This window comes from Lycorma delicatula, chromosome 12 (genome assembly GCF_047948215.1).
Source record: "Lycorma delicatula isolate Av1 chromosome 12, ASM4794821v1, whole genome shotgun sequence".
Taxonomy (NCBI): Eukaryota; Metazoa; Arthropoda; class Insecta; order Hemiptera; family Fulgoridae; genus Lycorma; species Lycorma delicatula.
The window spans coordinates 2,490,478-2,512,787 of record NC_134466.1 but is presented as its reverse complement, the minus strand read 5'-3'; the positions used below and the strand labels follow the sequence as shown (position 1 = coordinate 2,512,787).

Below are 22,310 nucleotides of genomic sequence, written 5' to 3'. Positions count from 1 at the left end.
TATTACTAAGAATTTACTATTAAGGAAGCTACTTTATATACGTATGTATAAAAGGTACATCAGCAAAGTAGAAAATTTTTAAAAGAGATTGGTTATTCATTTTGGTTGCGGGGAGCTAAACTTGATGGTATATTGTCAGTCATTTAATGCATTTAATATTCTTTGTTAAATCGTTGTATAAGAATGGTAATTCTGCGACAACTTTACAAAGGTTATTTTGAAATCTGTTCAATATTTTGTGTCATGAGCAGCTACTGTCTGTTCATGCAGTTAACTTATGGTTTAAAACATTGTGGAAACCAGGTCAATATTAAATTTTAAACTTGAAGGACCAGCACACTGATACTGATTGAAAGTTCAAACTCCCATTACACACAGTACAAAAATTTTTTTTGTCATTTTTCTGTATTTTTTTTTTATTAAAAAAATGTAGCAAGATGCGAATGTCAGCTGGCAACCATATGTTTGTGATGATTAGTTTTTAGTTTTTGATGATTTTAGTCATATCATTTTACTTGGAATCAAATTCTCCATAGATTAGGTTTAAAACTTAACAAACTTTTTAAAACATTCAACAAAGTTATTTTTACACCAGACATAAAATATTGTAAAAATTCATAAAATAGTGTGTTTTTACCCCAGATTTCTCAAAAACTACTAAAAATACAGTTCCAGGACCTATTTTTTTTTTTTTCAATTTTTAAGTTAGATTTCATGTAAACCATAAAATTTACCTCATTGTTTTGGTTCCAACAGTTACAGAATGGCTTAATTTTACCAAAGGCACAGAAATCAGGGTGAAATATTTCACCAGTAGACTTTTCTAATAAAGTATTTCTGAACCTGTGTTTGTATGAACTTTCTTCTTTATTTTCACCAGTAGAAGATGTCAAGGTGTGTTACTTTATTTATGAATCATCTGGTATATATAAAAATATAGAACAATATTTATACTTTTTATTTTATTTTTTTTACAGATAATGTGCTCCAATTCAGAGTGTAAAAAATGGCGATATGTTCATAGTATAAAAGATCCAAGTGATGTGCCAGAGAAATGGTTCTGTGATATGAATCCAGGTAATTGCTATAAAATTAAAATACAAGTTATCATGTCTATCTATATTAACGTGATAATTTGAGAGCAATTTATCATGCAAATGGAGTTTGTTGTAACAGTTTTTTTCTTAAGAATTAAAAAATTTTTTTTAGTCTAAAGTATTTACAGAAAAACTTTACTATATTCACCAAATTTAATTAAATTAAAGTGGAAAGTTCCAGTAAAATAACTTGTTGAAGATTAGTAAGAAGTAAATTTGTATAATATAATTAGATTTTATGAGAAGTAAAAGAACTGGATTTTTTCCAAAGTAGATGCCTTAGCTGTTAGTTGGTGTTTTATATAAAATTGTCTACATGTATTTTTTTAAATATTTTATTAAAGATTTTTTTTGTTTGTACATGTAGAAATTGTCATCCAAACTGTGAATTCTTACGTTATACTGCAGATAGTCAGTTGGGAAATTTATCAGTCCATAGTCTTAATTCCTACAAGCTTTTTTGTTTATTTTTTTTTTTTAAGGTCGTATTATCGATTGTGCTTGGACTTAGTCATTCAACCCGAAATATGATAAATTGATTGAAGCCGTTAGAGATGCGACTAATACTGGCATCAAGGTAATATTTATTTCTTTTTAATTTTTACTTTCCCAGGAGTATACTTGTATTTTATAATTATTGATTCTTTATACTATGTAATTGAGAAAATTTTCTCTAATTGGGTCAAATTTTTTACATCAGGATATTTGCAAACTTTAATATTTTATGTCCTCTAATAAAAAAACAATTTTAGTATTGAAAGATTCTGGAGGGTTATATATATTATTATTATTATTATTATGCTTTTACGGCCAACATGGGACCACTTAAGTCAATTTTAGTTGGATCTTTTCTGAGAAAGCGTGTTATTTTACTCTTCCGAGCTGCCCAGTATTTCTTCATCCGTTCAGATCTTGCTTTCTTTTCTTCATCCGTAAACACCCTCTTCGTTGTATTTTGTCGTTTGTCTGTCTTTTGTTTAAATCTAATGTTTTTGTCTTTTAGCTTTGTAATTTTTCCAATTTTATTCTGTTGGTCAGTCAGGGAAATTCCCAATTCTTTCATATCTTACTAATTTCTTTGATCCATCCTACTTCTAGCTTTTGGAACCAGAGCTTTTCAATGATATTTCTTGACAGTCTTGTTTCCGGTGTCCTTATGAGATGACCAAAGAAAGAGATTTTTTTTTTCCCCGCATAGTATCAGTAACAGGCTCTATTTCTCGATACACCACCTCATTTGGCACAATCCACCGTCGGCCTTCTTTTTGGTGTTTTTTATTGATACACGTTCTGACAATTCTCCTCTCTATTTTCAGAATTTTTTCAATTCGGTTTTTCGTGATTTTGAAAAGGCTCTCGCTTCCGTAGGTGACTTCTGGCTGTACTGCAGTTTTATAATGTTTAAGTTTTGTTTTAGAAAAAAGGGATTTTTTGTTATATATTGACCAAGTTAATTTTTGGGATTTAATCATTTTATTTGTCCTGTTTTGCCATGTCACTTTTTCATTTAAATTATAAGTTATTATTTCCCCTAGATATTTAAATTGTTTTACTATTTTATTTTTCTGATTGTTTACTGTAATGTGCTCTATTACCAGAGGATCTATGGCCATTAGTTCAGTTTTTTCGAAAGAGATATGAAGCCCTATCTTTTGTGCTACGTTTTGATTTGTGTTTTGGCTTCTTGAATATTATTTGCTAAAAGAGCGAGGTCATCTGCAAATCCTAGGCAATTTAGTGTGATGGAGTTTTTCTTAGTACCCATTTTTATATTTTTGGGATTTATTTCATACCATTTTCCCATGACAAATTCGAGGGCGCAGTTAAAAAGGAGTGGTGAGAGGCCATCTCCTTGCCTCAATCCAGTTTTTATGTAGAAGGGTTGAGAGAGTTCACCTCTGAATTTCACTCTGGACTGGGTATTGGTTAAAGTTAATTTTATCATGTTTACGAGTTTAGGGTGAAGGCCCAGGTTTCTCAGAATATTCAGCATGGATGGTCGGTGTATACAATCATAGGCCCTTTTAAAGTCGACGAAGGTGATTATTAGTTGTTTTTTCCGTCTTTTATATAAGTCCATCATAAGTTTTAGGGATATTATTTGCTCTGGGCAACCTCTCCATGGCCTAAATCCCCCTTGGTATTCCCCAAGTTCCAGTTCAAGTTGGTCTTTGCATCGGTTGTATATGATTCTCGACAGGATTTTGTATGTGCAATCCAGGAGAGATATGCCTCTAGTTTTCCGGATTAGTTTTATCCCCTTTTTTATGTAATGGATGAATGAGGGCTGTGGTCCAGTGTTCTGGAAGTTTTCCTTCGTTCCACATTTTCACGAGACATAGATGTAGGGAAGTTTTGACTGAATAAACTGATGAGTGTTTCCAGAGTTCTGCGAAAAGCTGGTCTTCTCCGCTTGCTTTGTAGTTTTTTATTTCATTTAAGGCTGCGAGAACTTCTTGAATTGTTGGCGGGTTGATATTTACCGGTGAAGTTTTAACTGGAGTTTCAGTGTCAATCTCAAAATTTTCCTCTACAGAGCATTGTTTCCATTAATTTGCACTCCCTACAGGTTCTTCATATTAGTTATTATACTCCTGCTATGTACTGAAATTGTGGATAATTATTAAACTATCCTTGTATACTCACTTAGCAGCAAATTTGTTAATATATATATTTTTTCCTTAAATTATAGTATTTTTTCAGATTTTTCTTTTTGTTTCTTTATCATTAAAGTTTCAAAGCAATGGAAGTAGACAGCATCTTCATCACAGTTATGTTATTTTTTCAAACTGCTGGTATAATAGTAGCAGTCTTTATAAGTTGTAATTTATTCCTTTAAAATTTAAAGTAATCCAGTTTCCATGATTAATTACATTATTTTCTGTTTTATTTTAGGCTGCTGGAATTGATGTTCAGTTATGTGAAGTGGGTGCTGCTGTACAGGAAGTTATGGAGTCATATGAAGTCGAATTGGATGGCAAAACATATCGTGTCAAATCGATTCGTAATCTCAATGGCCACTCCATTTCACCATATCGTTAGTATTTACATTATAGTTTTATTTTAGTTTTTTTATTTTTTTATTATTTATTAAATGCCATTCGTTATTAGTACAGTTTATACTTTTTAATTCTATGTCATTGATGGTCATAGTAAATGTTAGCGGTGATAGTTTTTTACATTGCTAAAAATTACACCTTTGAAAGTTTACTGACCGTGCAGCAAAACTTTCTTGTGGTTTTTTGCACATTTAATGTTTCCAGCAAATGTTATTTGGAGATGAGCTAGGTGTTAAATTTTTATTGGAGATTGCATTTTTTTTGTTGTTGATTAGAATTGTTTTATTGTATCTGTAAAGAAAATATTAATAAAATTAAATGTAATTATCAAATATATTTTTTTACATTAATATAAAGCCACTTGTAAAAGATATTTTATGGGAAAAATTATTTTAAATAACTTAACAAAATTTTTGTAACTTGTAATGGTAAAAAAATTCACTTTTTTTTTAATTTTTTGAAGGAAAAAACCAAATATTTTAGCAAAAATACATATTCATCAATCATTTACAAACTGTAATTTCATTACACGCCCGGCTTTCATTGTGCTTGTTGCTGGAATTTATTCATTCGCTTGACTGTATAAGTCCCAATTACAGCTACGTGTGACCAGGATTTAAACCTATAATCTTCTGGAATGAATGACCGAGATGCTACTGCTTCACCATAGAGGTTGCCAGAAATAGTTTATTTATAAGTAGAAGGGCAACAGATTGTTGTGATCATTTATGATTATGATGTAATATTTATAATAATAATGTTATGCATGGGAAAACTGTGAGAGATAGATTAGTGTTGGATATTTGGATTGACTGTCATAAAATTCTTAAAAAAGAAGGCCAATTGAATTGCAAAATGATTTATAATGTTTTTGGATTGGAAAGAATTTTTGCTGATAAGATTAAAATTTTTATATTGTAGAATGTAACTGTCAGAAGTTCTTGGTGGAATGCCTAAAATAGCTTGAGGATGCTCGCTAAAGAGTTACTTTTCTTTATGTCAAAGCATGACGCTGTTTCACAAGTAAAAAATAAGGTTTTACTCATGTAGAACCAAACGAGGAATTTTTTACCAACTCCCTTTCAGCAGAGATTCAGATCAGAGTGTCTACTATCACTTCATCGAGATGACAACCAATTGGCTTTAATTACTAACTGTTGAAACCAATGCAAGAATGATGATAATAACTAATTTAGTACCCTGTTCAGGGAATAATGAAACAGATTCATTACAGGTACTGTAGTGAAAAATCAATCATTAATTTTTTTTTGCCTGGATGACGAACAAACCCTGAATAAATTTAGTATTTTATTGGTTTTTACTAAATTTTTTCAGCCATACATCTTTTTATTTAAAAAATTATTCAGTTTGTTGTTAAATGTTCAAAATTTTTTTTCATGTTAATTTTAAAACTCTTCAGTCATGATTTTTGATTTTATTACATTCACTTAAATACTGATTTTATGTACGATTAAAAAAATATTTTCTAAAAATTGGCAGGATTTTTATCTGAAGGGAAGAATATGAATGAATGATTTTTTCATTACGGTTAATTTTTTTTTGAAAATGTTTTAATAATAACTAGGAAAGAGGCATATATACTTTAATGAATTAATACTTGATGTGGCTGATGTACAATCATGAATCCGAAAAAAGAGGAGTCCCAGAGGCAGTCAATGGTCAATCTCCCCCTTAATAATACAAAGGAATGTATTATTTCTTCAAGTTTTGGTATTATCAACTTAGAGAACATAGTGGGGGGTTTGTCAGGATTGTGTTCACAGAACTGATATGAGGAAGAATTGTTCAACGATAAGAGTAATGAGCGACGGTAAGAGAGGAACAATTTAACTGTTATCTTAATTTTTACTACCTTTTACCCAGTGTTGCTTAATTAAACCAGTCACAAAATTATTCATTTTTGTATTAACTGAATGGTTTAGATGGATTTCTGATTAGATGAATATACTCAGTTTTATAAACCATTCAATTTAAGTTACATAATGAAATTTTTATTTGTAATGAAGAGAAGTAGAATTTTTATAAAATGACAGAATCAGAGAATCATAAATTGAGAGAGGAAAGAGAGTGTTAGGAGTGGTTGAGATAAATGCTGTATTAGCCAAATAAATTATTTTTCTTTTCTTTTTTATTTAGGTATCCACGCCGGTAAGACTGTTCCCATTGTGAAGGGTGGTGAAGCCACAGTAATGGAGGAAAATGAGTTTTACGCGATAGAAACTTTTGGCTCGACTGGACGTGGTCAAGTACATAACGATATGGATGTTTCACATTATATGAAAAACTTTGATGCCGGTTACATACCTTTAAGGTAATACTCTTTTGTATAAATTTGATTAATTGTTAACATTTTTATTTTTCTGGCTGTGTAGTTATATTGTTTTGTATGGACTGATTTAGAAGATATTCAGCAATTATTTTTGTATAAGGGAAATCAATGCTGTTTAATTTTGATCACAGTCAGTGAAGGAGGAAGCAAGGGAGTAAAAATCGGGTTGCTGTATCTCAAAATTTCACTTTGTATAAATTTTTTACACTTTATATAAATATATACATATACTGAGTGATATTTTACTATGGAAACAGCTTTATACTGCACATCTTAGAAATACAGAGTGTCCCATATAAAACGCAATCCATCATCCATGAAATTTCAAAAGTCAAGCTTACTCCCCTACTCGTTACTGAAATGGACTCGTCCAACATCTGAACTTCGTGCCGACGCAGTAGAACACTACCGATAGTAACAACAATGCAATCATAACGATCAGTGTATTGCTAGAGACAAGATGGTGTTTTTGCTAGATGAACGGGTTTTCATTGTCGAGTCGTATTTCAGTACGAAATCAGCGGTCGCAGTGCAAGATTTATTTCGCCTTAACTAGCCGGATAAACCGGCTTCTAACAAAACATTAGTATTAAGGTCAGTTGCAAAATTTAGAGAGACCGGTTCTGTTAATAACAAGGAACACAAAAGATCTGCGTCCGTATTGAATACTCAAAAAATACTTATCATTTTTCAACTCAAGTCACATTCTCAAACTGATTAGTTGATTTCATTACATTACTATTTCTCTTCAATTGTGCATTTGGGCAATTTCATTTAGTTCTGAGGGCCAGTATAAAATATCTATTATAAATATCTGATTTTTTTGCTTGATTCTGATTACATATCATTGATGTTTATTAATTTTGGTTACAATGTATGGGTTTACAACTGCCATGGGTCATTCCATACTTCAAACTTTTACTCAAAGAGTACAATGATTTACTTACATAATTCTTTACTTGCATGCTTGCATTCTCTAATGTTCTATTTAATTTTCTCAGGAAAGTTATGAAGCTCCGCTAGCTTTTTTTTAAAGATTCTCATATCTCCAATTTTCATTTTAGATCATCAATATAATTTTTACTTTTTTTTACACTACCGATTCTATTTTAATCAATCTTCCTCTCATAATTTGTCTCAGCCAGTTTTTTCTGAATTGCTTTGAATGAGTTTCTACTCTTGTTAATTCTTCACGTTACCTTTTCATTTTGTCTGCCCATTTGTTAATTTTCTTTTCACCTCTTCCTGGCCCATATTAAAATCGTTCAATTTTTTTTCTTAGTGTCCATATTTCACATCCATTTAGAAGTACATTTCTTCTTATTTTGAAATGTTAACTCCATTTTATGGTGTGATAACCATTTCTTTCTATCAAACGCTTTAGGCACTACTATTCTTTGTTTCGTTCTCTCTTTTTTCCTTTTTTCACTGTTGTAATTTTCTATTAACAGTATATGTATGTTTTATTTATTCAATTTACCATTTTTTGTCCTGAGATTCATCGTCTTATTATTGCCTTTTATTTTTCATTAATTTTCTTTTCTCGATATTTATTTTTATTCCGTATTATATTATAAATCTTGTAATTTTAAAATCATGTGTTTGAATATTTTTGATCATATCTTTAACAATGTGTGTATCAAATAAAATCTGTTACAGGCAGTACTATTTCTTACTCTTTTTCATTTGTTAAACCATTCAGTTTGAGCTGCTTTTTTCCTTTGTCAAACCACTCGGTTTGAGCATCCTTTACTCTTATTACTTTCTTATTCGGGTATAATCTGTAAATAATCTTCACAACAGTTCTGTTTTTTCGGTGTGAAATGCTTTAATAAAATTCTAAGCTTGTCACCATTTTTAAATACATAACATTATTATGCTTATGTACATTCCCTTCTTAAGTGTATCATCCCTTGAGTCTTTCTCAAAAGGTAGAACAAGTTTTCAAAATACAAAAATTGGCTGTTTGGTGCCCATAAATCTTTGAATTATGTAGACTGTATTTTGTAAAATGTTAATTTATCTGTTTTTTTACGTTCATGAATGTGCAATCTTTGCTAAAAAGAATAGTCGTAGCTGGGAAAGTCATGCAACACTTTGCCATCTTTTATATATATACTAGCTGTACCCGCCACGCTTCGCTGTGACACATTGTGGTTGCATGGATGAGAAATGAGAAACAAAAAAAGCATACGTTTCCTAGAAGTTAAATTTTGCAATACTTGTGGATATACAATATTTTTTTTGTTTTTCCACTGTCTGCGTAGATATAAAGGTTAGCTGGTTTGCCGACTCGAGAACACGCACATTCAGTTGTCCATGTGAGAAGCAATCCGCATCTAAATTTAAACCACACAATTCTAAAGATTGACCTTGAGCTTTATTGATTGTGATTGCAAATGCCAATCGAATTGGGAATTGCAATCTTTTAAATTGAAATGGTGTATCGGTCGGGATCATGGGTATTCGAGGAATGAGGACATCTTCACCTTTGAAAGGTCCCGTTAAAATCGTTGCTTCCACTACGTTATTCATCAATTTCTTAACTGCAAGTCGCATGCCGTTGCAGAGTTTTGGCTGATTAATATTCCGCAACAGGATAATTGGGACACCTATTTTCAATTTTAATATGTGTGGTGGCATCCCTGGCAGATCAAGTGAGTTTAAAAATTCCGTTGGATAATTAACTACTTCATCTGCTTCCACAACGATGTCTATCGACTTATATGCAATTTCCTCACTTTGAATGCTAGATTGAAAAACATTATTAAGTTGATAGACATCTTTATTCTTTGCGGCAAGGATAGCTCGTTCACTGAGCCGATCGTGATTTCTATGATTAGTTTGAATATCAGGAAATACTTTTTCGATCAGTTCTTCTTTCGATGTTACTAAATTACAAAAATTATCAGGAAATGATATTCGTCTAGATGTCTCATCGACTGGCAGTTGTCCATTTCCAATGCCCAGTAACTGTCGTGAGAATACCTCAGCTGATGGATCTTCTGCAACTGGACACGCATATTCGTTGTCGACTGCAATGTACATACGTGTCGCCACAGTGTTGAATATTTCAGGCAAGCATTTATTTCGTCTACTGGTGTCGATCGAGAAATTACAGGCAATCTTTGCCTAAAATCTCCTGTGAGCAATATCAAAGCATTTCCGAACGGTTGAACGATTCCACGCAAATCTCGTAACGATCAAGAGCTTTAAGCGATTTTTTATGTGCCATCTTGCATTCATCCCAAACAGTGAGTTTACATTTTTGTAATACTTTTCCCATACAGGATGCTTTGGAAATATTGCATGCAGGAGTCTCGATGATTTGCATGTTTAATGGCAACTTCAGAGCTGAATGCGCAGTCCTTCCACCTGGTAACAATGTTGCAGCTATTCCAGACGAAGCAAGAGCTAAGGCTATGCCATTTTTTGATCGAACCATTGCTAGAATCAATCTAATGAGGAATGATTTCCCAGTTCCTCCTGGCGGATCCAAGAAGAAGGTCCCCCCAGCTCCGTCATTTATCATTTGCATTATGCGATCATAAATGCCTATCTGTTCACGCGTTAATTTGGGAATGTTTGATCGGACATATGACTGAAGATCACCGATGTTGTAACTCTGTTCACGGCGTAAATCCACATCAAATGAAGCAATCTCAGCTCGGGTGGGTGCTGGCATTCCCATTGACTAACAACTTTATTTGCATTAGCTAAGCACTTGTCTTCAATATTTATCAATGCTTTGTTGTAAGTGCCTTCTGTAAATTCAGACAAAAGTAAATATTTAACCTAACAAAGGATTTTTTGGTCATTATGTAGGGATATTATTTTCTGTGTATTTGGTTATTTTGACTTTTTTTGTTTGCATAGTCTTAAGTCTATCTGGGCTATAAGAAAGTTGGGTGTTTTTTTAATTTATTTACTGTAAGTCATCCTTCTTGGTGGCTTTTTCTTTTTGTTTTGGTGTTTTTTTTTTTTAATAAAATACTGATGTTTTAGCTGTTATTTAACAGCTAAAACAATAATTCAAAGAAATTTGATACTTAATCAGTTGTGATTTTGTTTACATTGGCAACGACCATGCGGGCTCTTTGTGATTGGTCGTTGTGTTTGACATCGGCCATCTTGCATTGATCTGATTGGTTTTCCTTTGTTTACATTTCCAAATTAAAAATAGATGAAAACAATCTTTGATGTGGGTTATATATTGTGATAAAATTTGAGCTCAATCGGTGCAGAACATTTTGAGTTTTTGAAGCGTACACAAATGAACTTAACATTTTTATATATATAAAGATATATATATATATATATATATATCAAGCAAATGCCGAATAAATCAAGGTTTCTTTTTTTATCTGTGGAGTAGTATTTCTACGAGGCCTGTTCAGAAAGTAACCCAATTTAATGTTTTTAATCTTTATTATTAATTTTACAGATGATTGGTTTTTGTCTTCTTCAAAGTATTCATCTCTCTTACTAATACACTTTTTCCAGCGGTGTTTCCACTTCGCCAAGCAGTTCTGGATAGCTTCATTTTAAATGACTTTTAAGGTCCATGACGAATTTGCTGTAATGTCATCAATAGTCTTAAACCTTTCATCGCCGATTTTAATTTCAGAAATAAGAGAAAAATAATTTGACCAGCAGGGAGGCAGATGGAGGACAGTTGTCTGATTTTTGGCACAAAACTGAGTGTGCGGGCGCGCATTGTGTTGAAGGAACCATGAGTTGTCTTACCACAGCTCTGGTCCCTTTCTGCGGATTTTTTTCACGTAACCATTGAAAAACACTTTGATAGTATGCCCATGCCCGGTTCACTGTTTCACCTTGAGGCAAGAATTCAAAATGCACAGTTCCGTTAAAATCAAAAAAACAGAGAGCATTACTTTGACATTGGATCAAAATTGACATGCTTTCTTAGGGCGTGGAGATTCTTTGTCAATCCATTGTGATGATTGAACTTTTTGTCTCAATATCGTAGCTGTAAACCCAGCTTTCATCTCCTGTTATGATCCATTGCATGAATATTTCATCGTCATCTGCTTGTTCAAGAAGTTGCTGCCAAACATCTACTCGACGTCCTTTTTTGTTGTCATCAAATGAACAAACTGTACTGCAACTCGATCCGTGTTAAATTTTTCACTCATAATGTTATGGCATTATCCAATCAAGATGCTTTAACCTCTTGTGCAAGTTCTCTGACAGTCAATCGGCGATTTGCACGCACCAGGTAGTTGATTTTCTGAATGCAGGTGTCATCATCAGTTGAAGTCCAAGGCCTTCTTGGTCGATGACCACCTTCAATTGACTGATGACCATTTTTAATCATGAAAACTGTTCGTAACATTGTGTACACCCAAAGTGTCATCTCTGTAAGCTTGTTTCGAAAGTTGAAACTTTTCTGTAAAAGTTTTCCCAGTTTCATGCAAAATTTTATATTGTATCGATTGCTCCCAAAAATTGCACATTACAAAAATCGTTTTACTAACACTTAAACACGTTGCACTCAAATAATAATAATGTGAAAATTAAATGAGATACCAATAATAAGGAGGTTATGCAGAATAACAGTGCTGCCAACCACAGTCACTAAATATCTGTTGGCGCATAATTAAAATGGTTGGTTATTTTCTGAACGGATCTCGTATACTCATTCCTAATGTGAGCTAAATAATATATTATTATGTAAACATCAGAATAAAAGATCTATTTGTATATTTCACCGGTAGTTCTTGTGAAATTAATTTCATCGTTGTTTTGTATATGCCTTTTATCAGAATTTAAATTCTGTTAAAAACAACTTAATTCTGTTGTTCCAATAAATTAAGAAAATTTATGTTATTCTTTATTTCATTTTATAGTTTTGCATATTTTTATTTATTTATTTAACTTCTTTTTTTTAATGAATTTGGCCGACAACCACATGAAGCAACATTTTGCATTCTTTTTTCTGATCAGACGTTTTCTTTTTTTCTCTTGGAAATCCTCGAAATATTGTAACAGTTTTCTGATCGTAATCTTATACTATTTCTTCAGGTTTTTTCATTTCTTTTAGGCCTTTTTGCACTGAAGTTTATTGAATTCTTTTCTTTTTGTTGTAAATATGATTGAAGATTTGTTTTGTGAACCTGCTATTCGTTCTTATTAAGTGGCCAAAGAATTTGGTTCTTTTTTTCTGATGGAATCTGATGTTTTCTCAGTTTGATTGTATTTGTAAATGCATAAATACGTGTAAATACTCATATTTATTACTTCTAAATATTTGTTTTCATCTATTTTTATTGGTCCCAAGATTTTCCTTTCTTTATTAATATTGGATTTATTTCACCTGATTTCAAACTAAAGGTATGTTCTTATGCATTTAGGCCTTCCAGCTTGGTTATTATATTGCAATGCCTGATATCGGTTTTTATTGAGATGCCTTTTTTATGTAAATATCTTTTGTTGGTAGGCCAAATTCTTTTTTCTCATTCTTCTTTGATCAGCTTCTTTCTCTAAACCATGATTTAGATTATTTCCCCAAGATATTTAAGTTTATTGACTTTGTTGATTTTTCCATTTTTTGTATTTAGGGACTTAATTTATTTATCGTTACTTTTTTTTTATTTGTTCTAGATTGGGATCATCAAGAAGTTTACTGAATACCATCAATACTTATTTTGGTACTTTAGCATTTTGTAAAAGATGGTTGGACAGAGTCGGATGTACTAAATATCAGATGGCACTTAAATATCTTTGCGAAAAAGGTATTTCTTTTTTTTTATACAGGGTTATCATAAAAGAATGGTGCAGTTTTGAACATGGTTTAAATTAAAACTAAATTACAGTTTGTTTTTTATTTTTCAAATTTGTCGTCGCAAACATTTTTTTACATAATTAATAAATTTCAATATGTGCACCCTTAGTCGCTTGACAAATGTCCAAACTATACTCGACTTCTCCCCAAACATTAGTTAACATTTCTTCGTTAACGGTTGTCATCGCTTCTTTAATCCTGTTTTTTAAGCGGTTTAGGTCGCAAATTTTTTTGTGTATAAACAACGCAAGATGTACCCCCGCAAGAGAAAATCGCAAGGTGTCAGGTCTGGAAGCCAAAGTACGGGTCCTTGCCAGCCTATCCATCGATCTCTTTCGTTCAAAGTGTCCATAACCGGTGCATTGAAGTGCGGGGGAAGCACCATCTTGTTGGAAATGAAGTCGATGAATGTTTTCGAGTTCACCCGGCTGAGGAAAGCAATAATCTGTTAACATGTCATGGTACACGACTCCATTAACTGTTTTTTCGGCAAAGAAGAAAGGCCCTATTACATGATTTTCATCACACCACACCAAACATTAACTTTAAGCAAATCACGTTGTTTCTCGATAATTGCGTGTGGGTTTTCAGAGCTTCGTATTTGTGGATTGTGTCTGTTAACACATCCATTCACGTGGAATGTAGCTTCGTCTGTAAAAATTATATCGTCTAAAAATGGTTCGTTTTCAATCATTCTTGTACGACATTTGAACAGCGAAATTGGAACGTTTTACACCATTATCGGGTTTCAATTCCTGCAGTATCTGGATTTTATAAGCATGTAAATTTTGTTTTTTACGTAAAACTTTGTGAACTGTTGATTTTGGAATACCTAATTCGACGCTTCAACGGGGGATGGACTTCCCAGCACTTCTAATTGCCTATCGTCTAATTATTCACCCGTTTCGTCCGGTACACTCGGTCTGCCGGTTGATTTCTGTTTCTTAACCGATCCGGTTTCTTCGAATCGTTTGAACCGACGCGTTATGTTATTTTTGTGCGGTGGATCTCTTCCGAAATCACGTCAAAACACACGTTGAACTAAAATTACAGATTTTTATTCGGCCATCAATAAAACACACTTTGCTTTGTCTTTATCTGAGAACGTAGTAACTCGCTAAACTCACCGCAACAACAATACAAGAACTGACGTTTGTCTTTATTTCTTGACTACATATTTTACAATATGCAACAATTTTTAATGTTTTAATTTTAACGTGTAATTTTCAAAAACATTTTTATTAACTGATGATGAGGAAAACTCTCGACAGCGCTTTTATGATAAAAATTGAAAGAGCAATAAGATAAGGTAAGCAACATCGTTAGATTTTGTACTCTTGGTAGAAAGCTAAGTTATACGTTTGTCCTTTATTATATATTATTTAATATATGAAATATAAACAACCAAAACACAATAATTAGATAAGTTGTTATACTTAGAATATTAATTCCAAGAATTAATTTTTGTGGAATAGAATTCAATACCGACTGAAGATGCGGGATCCTGTGAAAATCAATTATTGGAATTAATATGGTAAGTATAATTTTTCTGATACTGTGTTTTGGTGATTTATATTTTGTATAATATTAAATTTTATTATGGAGTGGTCAATATGTTAATGAATTATTTGAATTTTCAAAAATTTATTTATGCAGTATACATATTTATAACTTTAAAGTTTTGATTGAAATTAAAAGTATCAGAGAAGTAATTTGAAGCGTGTAAAATGATCTGTTTTTATTTGGGTTGGACAATAACTTTCCTGCTAATTAGCATTCTGATGAATCGTTCCTTTTTGTTTATCGATAGAAATAGCATTCTACACTACAGCCATATTATGACAATATATCACAGTTCTGTGATATATCAGTTCAGTAATATATCATAATACTGTGATATTTGTACCAGGAGATAATATTTATAAAGTACGGGCAATCTATGTCCATCATTCAAAATCTGGTACAGAAGAAGTAATACATTGAAATTTGACATTGAAGTAACAACTGTTCAAGGAAAAACTTAAAATGTAAAAATTATCCTGTGATGTTATCTTTTCAAAAGAAAATCAAAGATAAATTAGAAGAAATACTAGATGTCATGAATTTATTCCTAGGAGAGAATTTCTGTCTGAAAATATATAGGGTAAAAAAAGGAAATGAAGTGTGACAGAAAGAAACATTACTTTAAATATTATTTTACTATTTAAAATGTATATGTAATTTAATAGGCGTACAATGAGGAAGTCATCTGGTGTGCACAGCAGATTTTTTCCTTTACTTTCGCATTTACACTATACAGAAAAGATGACACGATCGCCTAGTTTTTTCAGAAAGTCAATTAAGATACGTGAGCATTCAAAAAGATAGTGGCCATCGATTATCTTTGCTGTTGATGTCAATGGTTTTTCTCTTCTGTGGAATGAATTCCTGTACTTTGACTGCTGTTTTTGACTGTTTGTTTTCAGCAGGTCAGTAGCAATATACGAGTGTTTCCCAATATGAAATTGCATAAAATTTCCTCTTGAATATGTTGAAACAGCTCTAAACTGTGTTTAAAAAATGTTTACTCGCTCACACTTTTGATAGATTGTGATATAATTATGGCATCCATCTTGAAAACTATTTTGGATATTTATCCAAAATATGATGTACTTAATCATTTAAGATGTCATTAGTCTTTGTGATCGGTTTCTATTCTCAGTCATCATATGAATTTTTATTTAATATTTTGCTGTTTAATCTCTATAGATCGTTATCCAGAATATTCAAAACCGGTTCTAATCGATAAAGCTAACTCGCATTAATTATCTCCCCCCGGTTTTAATTTCTTTGTGGTTTTCACTTTCAAAAAGTAATGATTGATCACCACACATAATTCTCTTTCATTCGTTTTTTACAAATTAAAATACTCGATCGACTCAAATGATTGCCAGCAATAGATTTATGAATGTACCTGCCAGAAAGTCGGTGTATGCTCTAGTGGAGATGCGGTAAACTAAGAACAAAGAACAACTTCAGTAATGTAGTGTGCATGGAAGTAATCAGACACCCTTCATAAAAAAGCGTGTGAAAAAATCTTTTCAGAGGATGATGTAAACTGAGACTTGGTTTGACCGTGGAATTAAAAAATAGAAAGATTTTAAATTGATCTCTCCCCTGTTGAATATTTCTTTGTAAGTGTGTTATTGTGTTGTTTATAAATTTTATTTATTTTTTCAGATATTGTTGAAGCGTATCCGCCACTGTGCGACATAAAGGGTTGTTATACTGCTCAGTTTGAACATACAATCGTGTTACGACCTACATGCAAAGAGGTTATTAGCCGTGGAACTGATTATTAAATAAATGTGTACAGTAACCTCGTCGTATTGTTCTGTTTTGTTACATTGTTATTATTTTTTATTATTATGATCATTATTGTGGAGTTTTATATATATGTTTCTTTTTTGTGAAATTTATTTTTTTTTTTGCTTTGTTAATATTTTTTTTTAGTTTTGATGCGATCCTGATTATGTATCTGGATTCAGTAAGTGGAATATTGTGTTTACATTTTGGATAGTGTATTATGTGGTTTATTGAAAATCCATTAAAACAGTTGATAAAAAAAAATTGTTATTTTACTAAATTTTGAAACCCGATGGAGCAATTTAACATTCTGAAATGTCACATTGACTTCTGAAAAAAAAATGGTTTATATAATTTTTTCCATCAAAGCTAGGAAAGTTACGTTGTGGTTTTAGGTTTCTTTGCCCTCAACAGACTACTACTTAGAAAGAGAATTTTAAAGTATTCAAATAAAGTATTATGTTAAAAAAATTATTGTAGTCTTCGAGTAAAAATTTCAGATACAGCATCCACGGTGACCGTTTTCTTACTACCTTCTTGATGAATTATAAGCAGTATTTTTAGCATCGGTGAATTATAATCTGAAATAATTTTACAAAATTTCATAATCTATTAACCTTTTTCGATCATGTAGCCTTGGAACTGGTTACGCACGGCGTCAGTTTTAAAACGCTGTTACAAAATCATTTTATATGGCATCTAAGTCTGTTATTTTCTTTTATATTCACAAAGGAATCTGTTTTATTACACAATTTGAACGACTTTTATACAATGTAAAATGTTTTATTTAGACTAGAAAGAATATGAATATGACCATTTTTTTATCAGAAATGTGCTTGTGTGTGTGTGTCTGTGACTTGTGTATTATAATTGCTATGAGGATTACTGATTTATTTATTATTTACAAAAATAGCTTATTATATTAGCAACATATCGATGTATTGAAACACATAATAAATTATGTTATACGGCTCGCAAAAAAAAAAATGAAGGAATTTGTGGTCATAAATATGTCACTTTTACTTGAGGTCTATAAATATCTTTTCTGACAAATGATATCGGTAAACATGTAACACACATCGATTCGTAATGAATAACAGTGTACAGTAAAAATGGTTTTTGTCAATCTGAATAGCCTTTTGAGTGGTGGGGATTTTTATAAAACGTAGTTTTCAAAATCTACTTTTATTTATACTAACATATGTTACTAATCTGTGATTTATGACACGGGTTTTTCATCATATTTTGTCCAGTTTTCAACCGATTTGCTTGAAAGTATTATTTTTTAAATCTGCAAACTATGTTTCACAAACGCAAAGCAAAAAAAAATTTCTATAATAAAAAACACGGTAGAAATGCGCAAAAAAAATTCTGCAATTAAATTATCGTAATTTTTGTACCGTTACAATTTTTTTGTTGTTACAGGCATAAAAAATATCCAATCGTAACGGTTTTTTTTGTCAGAATCTGTTAAATCTCTTTAATATACTTAATTTTTAGAAATTTTTTTCACAAGAGGGTGCAGCATAAGACTATGAAGGGAGGCAATTAAATACCAACATATTTTCACCACGGAGCGCTAATCAACCGCGGATCATCGTGATGGGAAAAGGTTAATCCATTCTGAATATATAAATTAAAATGATAATTGACAAAAAAATGAAGAAAATTTAGGCTTATTATCTTTCTTCCCTGCATGAAATTGCCCAAATACTTAACTATGGTGAGGTAGTGGAGTCATCTAATTAGTAGAAGAATGTATTGGAGTTTCAATACAGAAACAATAAAAAGGAAAATGGATTTTACCCCCCCCCCCATATGGGATTTGAATCATTCGAAATATCATTGCGTGCATGTTTATTGAAACATAATGGACGCACACTTAGATCGCTTAGACAAAAAACCAAAAGTGAGATAAAAGATGAACAGATTTGTTCATTATTTATAATAAATCATTTATATTACAGAGCTTGCTTACTCACGTATTATCCCCACTCTCTCTCTCTCGATATCTATCTGTCTGTCTATCTATCTATCTATCTCTCTCCCCCCTCACTCTCTCTCTCTCTACACAAATATATATATTTGTATATATACAGGTGATTCAAAGAAACGGGAAATTTTGAAAGTTGTGTTGGTAGCCGTGGGCGATTACCACTTGATAAGTGGCGCCAGCCTCTCTAACCTAACCTCTCTTTTCCTGTTTAGCCTCCGGAAACTATCGTTTAGATAATACTTCAGAGGATGATATGTATGAGTGTAAATGAAGTGTAGTCTTGTACATTCTCAGTTCGACTATTCCTGAGATGTGAGGTTAATTGAAACCCAACCACCAAAGAACACCGATATCCATGACGTAGTATTCAAATCCGTGTAAAAATAACTAGCTTTACTAGGACTTGAATGCTGGAACTCTCGGCTTCCAAATCATCTGATTTGGGAAGACGCGTTCACCACTAGACCAACCCGGTGAGTCTCTCTAACCTAACCTGCCATTTAGTTGTCATGGGTCCTTGGAGTGGTGTGCAACATGCATATGCTATCAAAGCGTTTTACAAAATCAATGACAGTGTGGAGGGAGCGCATAGAGAATTTCGCCGTCATTTTAATCTGGGACAGCACGACTGTGTTTCATCAGCACATGTAATTAAAACACGGATATCTAATTTTTATATCCTCCACTTTACATTCAGTTCAATTAACTGTTTTTATTTACAGTCGATTGTAGTATGTATCAAATTAAGTAATAATTTACTCGTGTAGTAATTACATCATAAAATTACAACGTCAATTTTTTCCTGTAACTCGACTATTTGTTACCCGATTTAAAAAATAAAATGACGTTTTGTTAAAAATTAAAGGCGTAATATTTTAGCAAAGATAAAACCAACGTTTACGGAGATATAACGGATTGAAAAATAAACATTGCCGCCGTTTTGTAATTTAGGAAGGTATTTATTTCTGATTTTTTTCTACTTTTAAAACTTTATTACCGAGACGCTTACCAAATATTAATCTTATTCCTCTATCCGATCTCGAGATATAAAGTTTTATATAAAAATAAGAAAATGGCGGACAGGGGGAGAACAAAGGAGAAATTGCTGTAACTAAGAATATTTTTCGTTTAGTTTTACCAGTAGAATCCGAAAAAGTATTGCCAGCCCAGTATTTTAGAAACACTCTGTATACACATACGTAATCGTGCCATTTAAAAATTAAAGCTCTATGGTTTATTCGTTTGGGATATTTTTTGTTTAGTTTTACCAGTAGAATTCTAAAAAATATTGCCAGCCCAGTACTTTAGAAACACTGTATACACATACGTAATTGTCCCTATTAAAAATACATTTAAAAATTAAGCTCTATGGTTTATTGGTTTGGGATATTTTTCGTTTAGTTTTACCAGTAGAATTCGAAAAAATATTGCCAGCCCAGTACTTTAGAAACAACCTGTATACACATACGTAATCGTCCCTATTAAAAATACATTTAAAAATTAAGCTCTATGGGATATTTTTCGTTTAGTTTTACAAGTAGAATTCGAAAATATATTGCCAGCCCAGTACTTTAGAAACACTCTGTATACACATACGTAATCGTGCCTATTTAAAAATTGAATATCTATGAAAATTGAATGTTTGGATTAATCGTATTAAAGAACTCTTTAAATTTTAAATTACTGCTTTTAAATGTTTTCTTATCCATGTAAAACCTAGTGAGGACTTTAAGCTTTAAATGTCTACTATTTCTACAACGACATAATTCATTTAAAAATTAAACCTCTCTGAAAATCGATTTTTTCGATTAATCGAATTAAAGAACTCTTTAATAGAGGTATTTTTAAATACCTCTGCTATTTCTACAACGTCATAATCCATTTAAAAATTAAACCTCTCTCAAAGTTGATTTAATATTTAAATCCCTCGTAACTATGTTTAATCCTTCATTTAATTACCTTGATTTCTATTTTTTTAATTTATTATTTTCTTTAGTCAAATTTAATTCTTTTAAAAAGATATTTTTAATTTTTCCTTTTTTTTAAATTTTTACAATTGCTTTTATTATTATAAACATTTATTGTTATATTATTATTATATATCTATATACCGCACACACACACACATATATATATCGTGGCTTGGGAAAAATTTAGTACTTTTTAATAGGATCCGAATTTTCGAAAGAAAATCGCAAATATCTCGAAAACGGTCGGTCCTAGCGCTCTGAAAAATTTTCTCAACTCACCTCGACGCAACCCCATCCCCTCCCAGCGGTTCCCGACAGACGATAATGTTTTCAAGCGCCCCCGGGGTGCCGTTCGGAAATTGGGGAGGGGGTGCCGCCGTGATATCTCGGCAACCGGTCGTCCGATTTTTACTATTCAAACGGCGTAAGTATCGGCAGGTCGAGCGCTAATCGTTTAACTCATCGGGTACACTCTCGATCGACCGGATCTCGGTTATCGGGAAATTAATTCATTTAGCCCTCTGTTTTGATCGCACTCACCCGACGTAATACCTACAGATCTGATCTTTCGCTAAATACGCTGAAATCTGTGCGCTAGCGATTACCGGTCTACAGGGTCTAGCTGCGGAGGGCGTGCCACAGGCACGCCTCTGCAGTTAGTATATGCGCAAAATAGGGCGACGGAAGCTAAGAAGAAATATAATCGCCGAATCCTTCATAAAAAAAAAACGTGTAAATATATTGTAATTCGAAAAAAGCGGGTACGGGCGCAGAAAGAAATGGGGTTCAGGAAAATTAAAAAATCGGCATTACGGTGGGCTTTTAATTTTTTCCGCCGTATTGAATCAGATTTAATTTTTTAAATAGAAAGGTTGACGTACGATACGTGATTTCGGTTTAAAATTCTATGATAAAAACAGTGGTTAACGCCTTCGTTATCGAGTTTTAAGCGTTCAAATTGAGAACGATGGAAAAATCATGTCGGTAATAAAACACGATCCACGATCAATTTTATCGAGAGCTTTTCGACTATATATTATAAGCGGTACTTATTTTCATCGGTTCCAGAGTTATAGCTCAATAAAATTTTAATTAATGAAATATTTGGATCTTACAAGAGGAAGGGATATCGGTTCGAATCAGACTTCATCTCCTTTTTTTTCAATTTAAATATATTGATTTATTAATAATTATTAACCTCCGATTGTAAATACTAAATAATAAGTCAAGTTAATAATGAAACAAAATTTTATGTACTTTTAAAAATGTATATATGTAATTTAATAGGAAGTCCCGGTGGGAAATTCCCTATTCCCTTAATCCCAGCTGGATGTTTGAAATTACGCAGGGGCGTCAATTTGGTTAATATTTTCGTTTTAAATATTATTTATAATAATTAATTATAAAGTTGGTTTGAATTAAATAAATAAATAATATTTAAAGTGAAAAAAAAAATCTAGCCCCCTAAGACTCGAACTGTGTTACGAACAACGCAGCGGGAAGACGCGTTATACCAATCGGCTACAATGGCAATCTGAGGCATCGGGTGAAAAATGTTGTATATAAGTTGCGAAGAAGAAAAATTAAACGTATACACTGTAAGTATAGTAATATACTATTTTCTGGGCGTCTGAAACCAGTGTTTTATTATGTATTTTGCAGCAAATCCAGTCTTCCAGCGGGAAAAT

General features: G+C 32.1%; 1 protein-coding gene across 2 annotated transcripts; it reads left to right on the top strand.

Moving 5' to 3' along the window:
- Positions 1-977: 977 nt before the first annotated feature.
- Positions 978-16,920, top strand: LOC142333396 (methionine aminopeptidase 2-like). 2 transcript variants are annotated; one of them, XM_075380446.1, is made up of 5 exons: positions 978-1,077; positions 3,993-4,134; positions 6,314-6,488; positions 13,131-13,261; positions 16,531-16,920. In XM_075380446.1, the coding sequence occupies exons 2-5, from the start codon at positions 4,047-4,049 to the stop codon at positions 16,650-16,652; spliced, it is 516 nt and encodes a 171-aa protein (XP_075236561.1). In that variant the 5' UTR covers positions 978-1,077; positions 3,993-4,046; the 3' UTR covers positions 16,653-16,920. The 2 variants fall into 2 exon arrangements, with proteins under 2 accessions (XP_075236561.1, XP_075236560.1); XM_075380445.1 differs by lacking the exon at positions 978-1,077 and adding an exon at positions 1,580-1,674.
- The last annotated feature ends 5,390 nt before the right edge of the window (positions 16,921-22,310 follow it).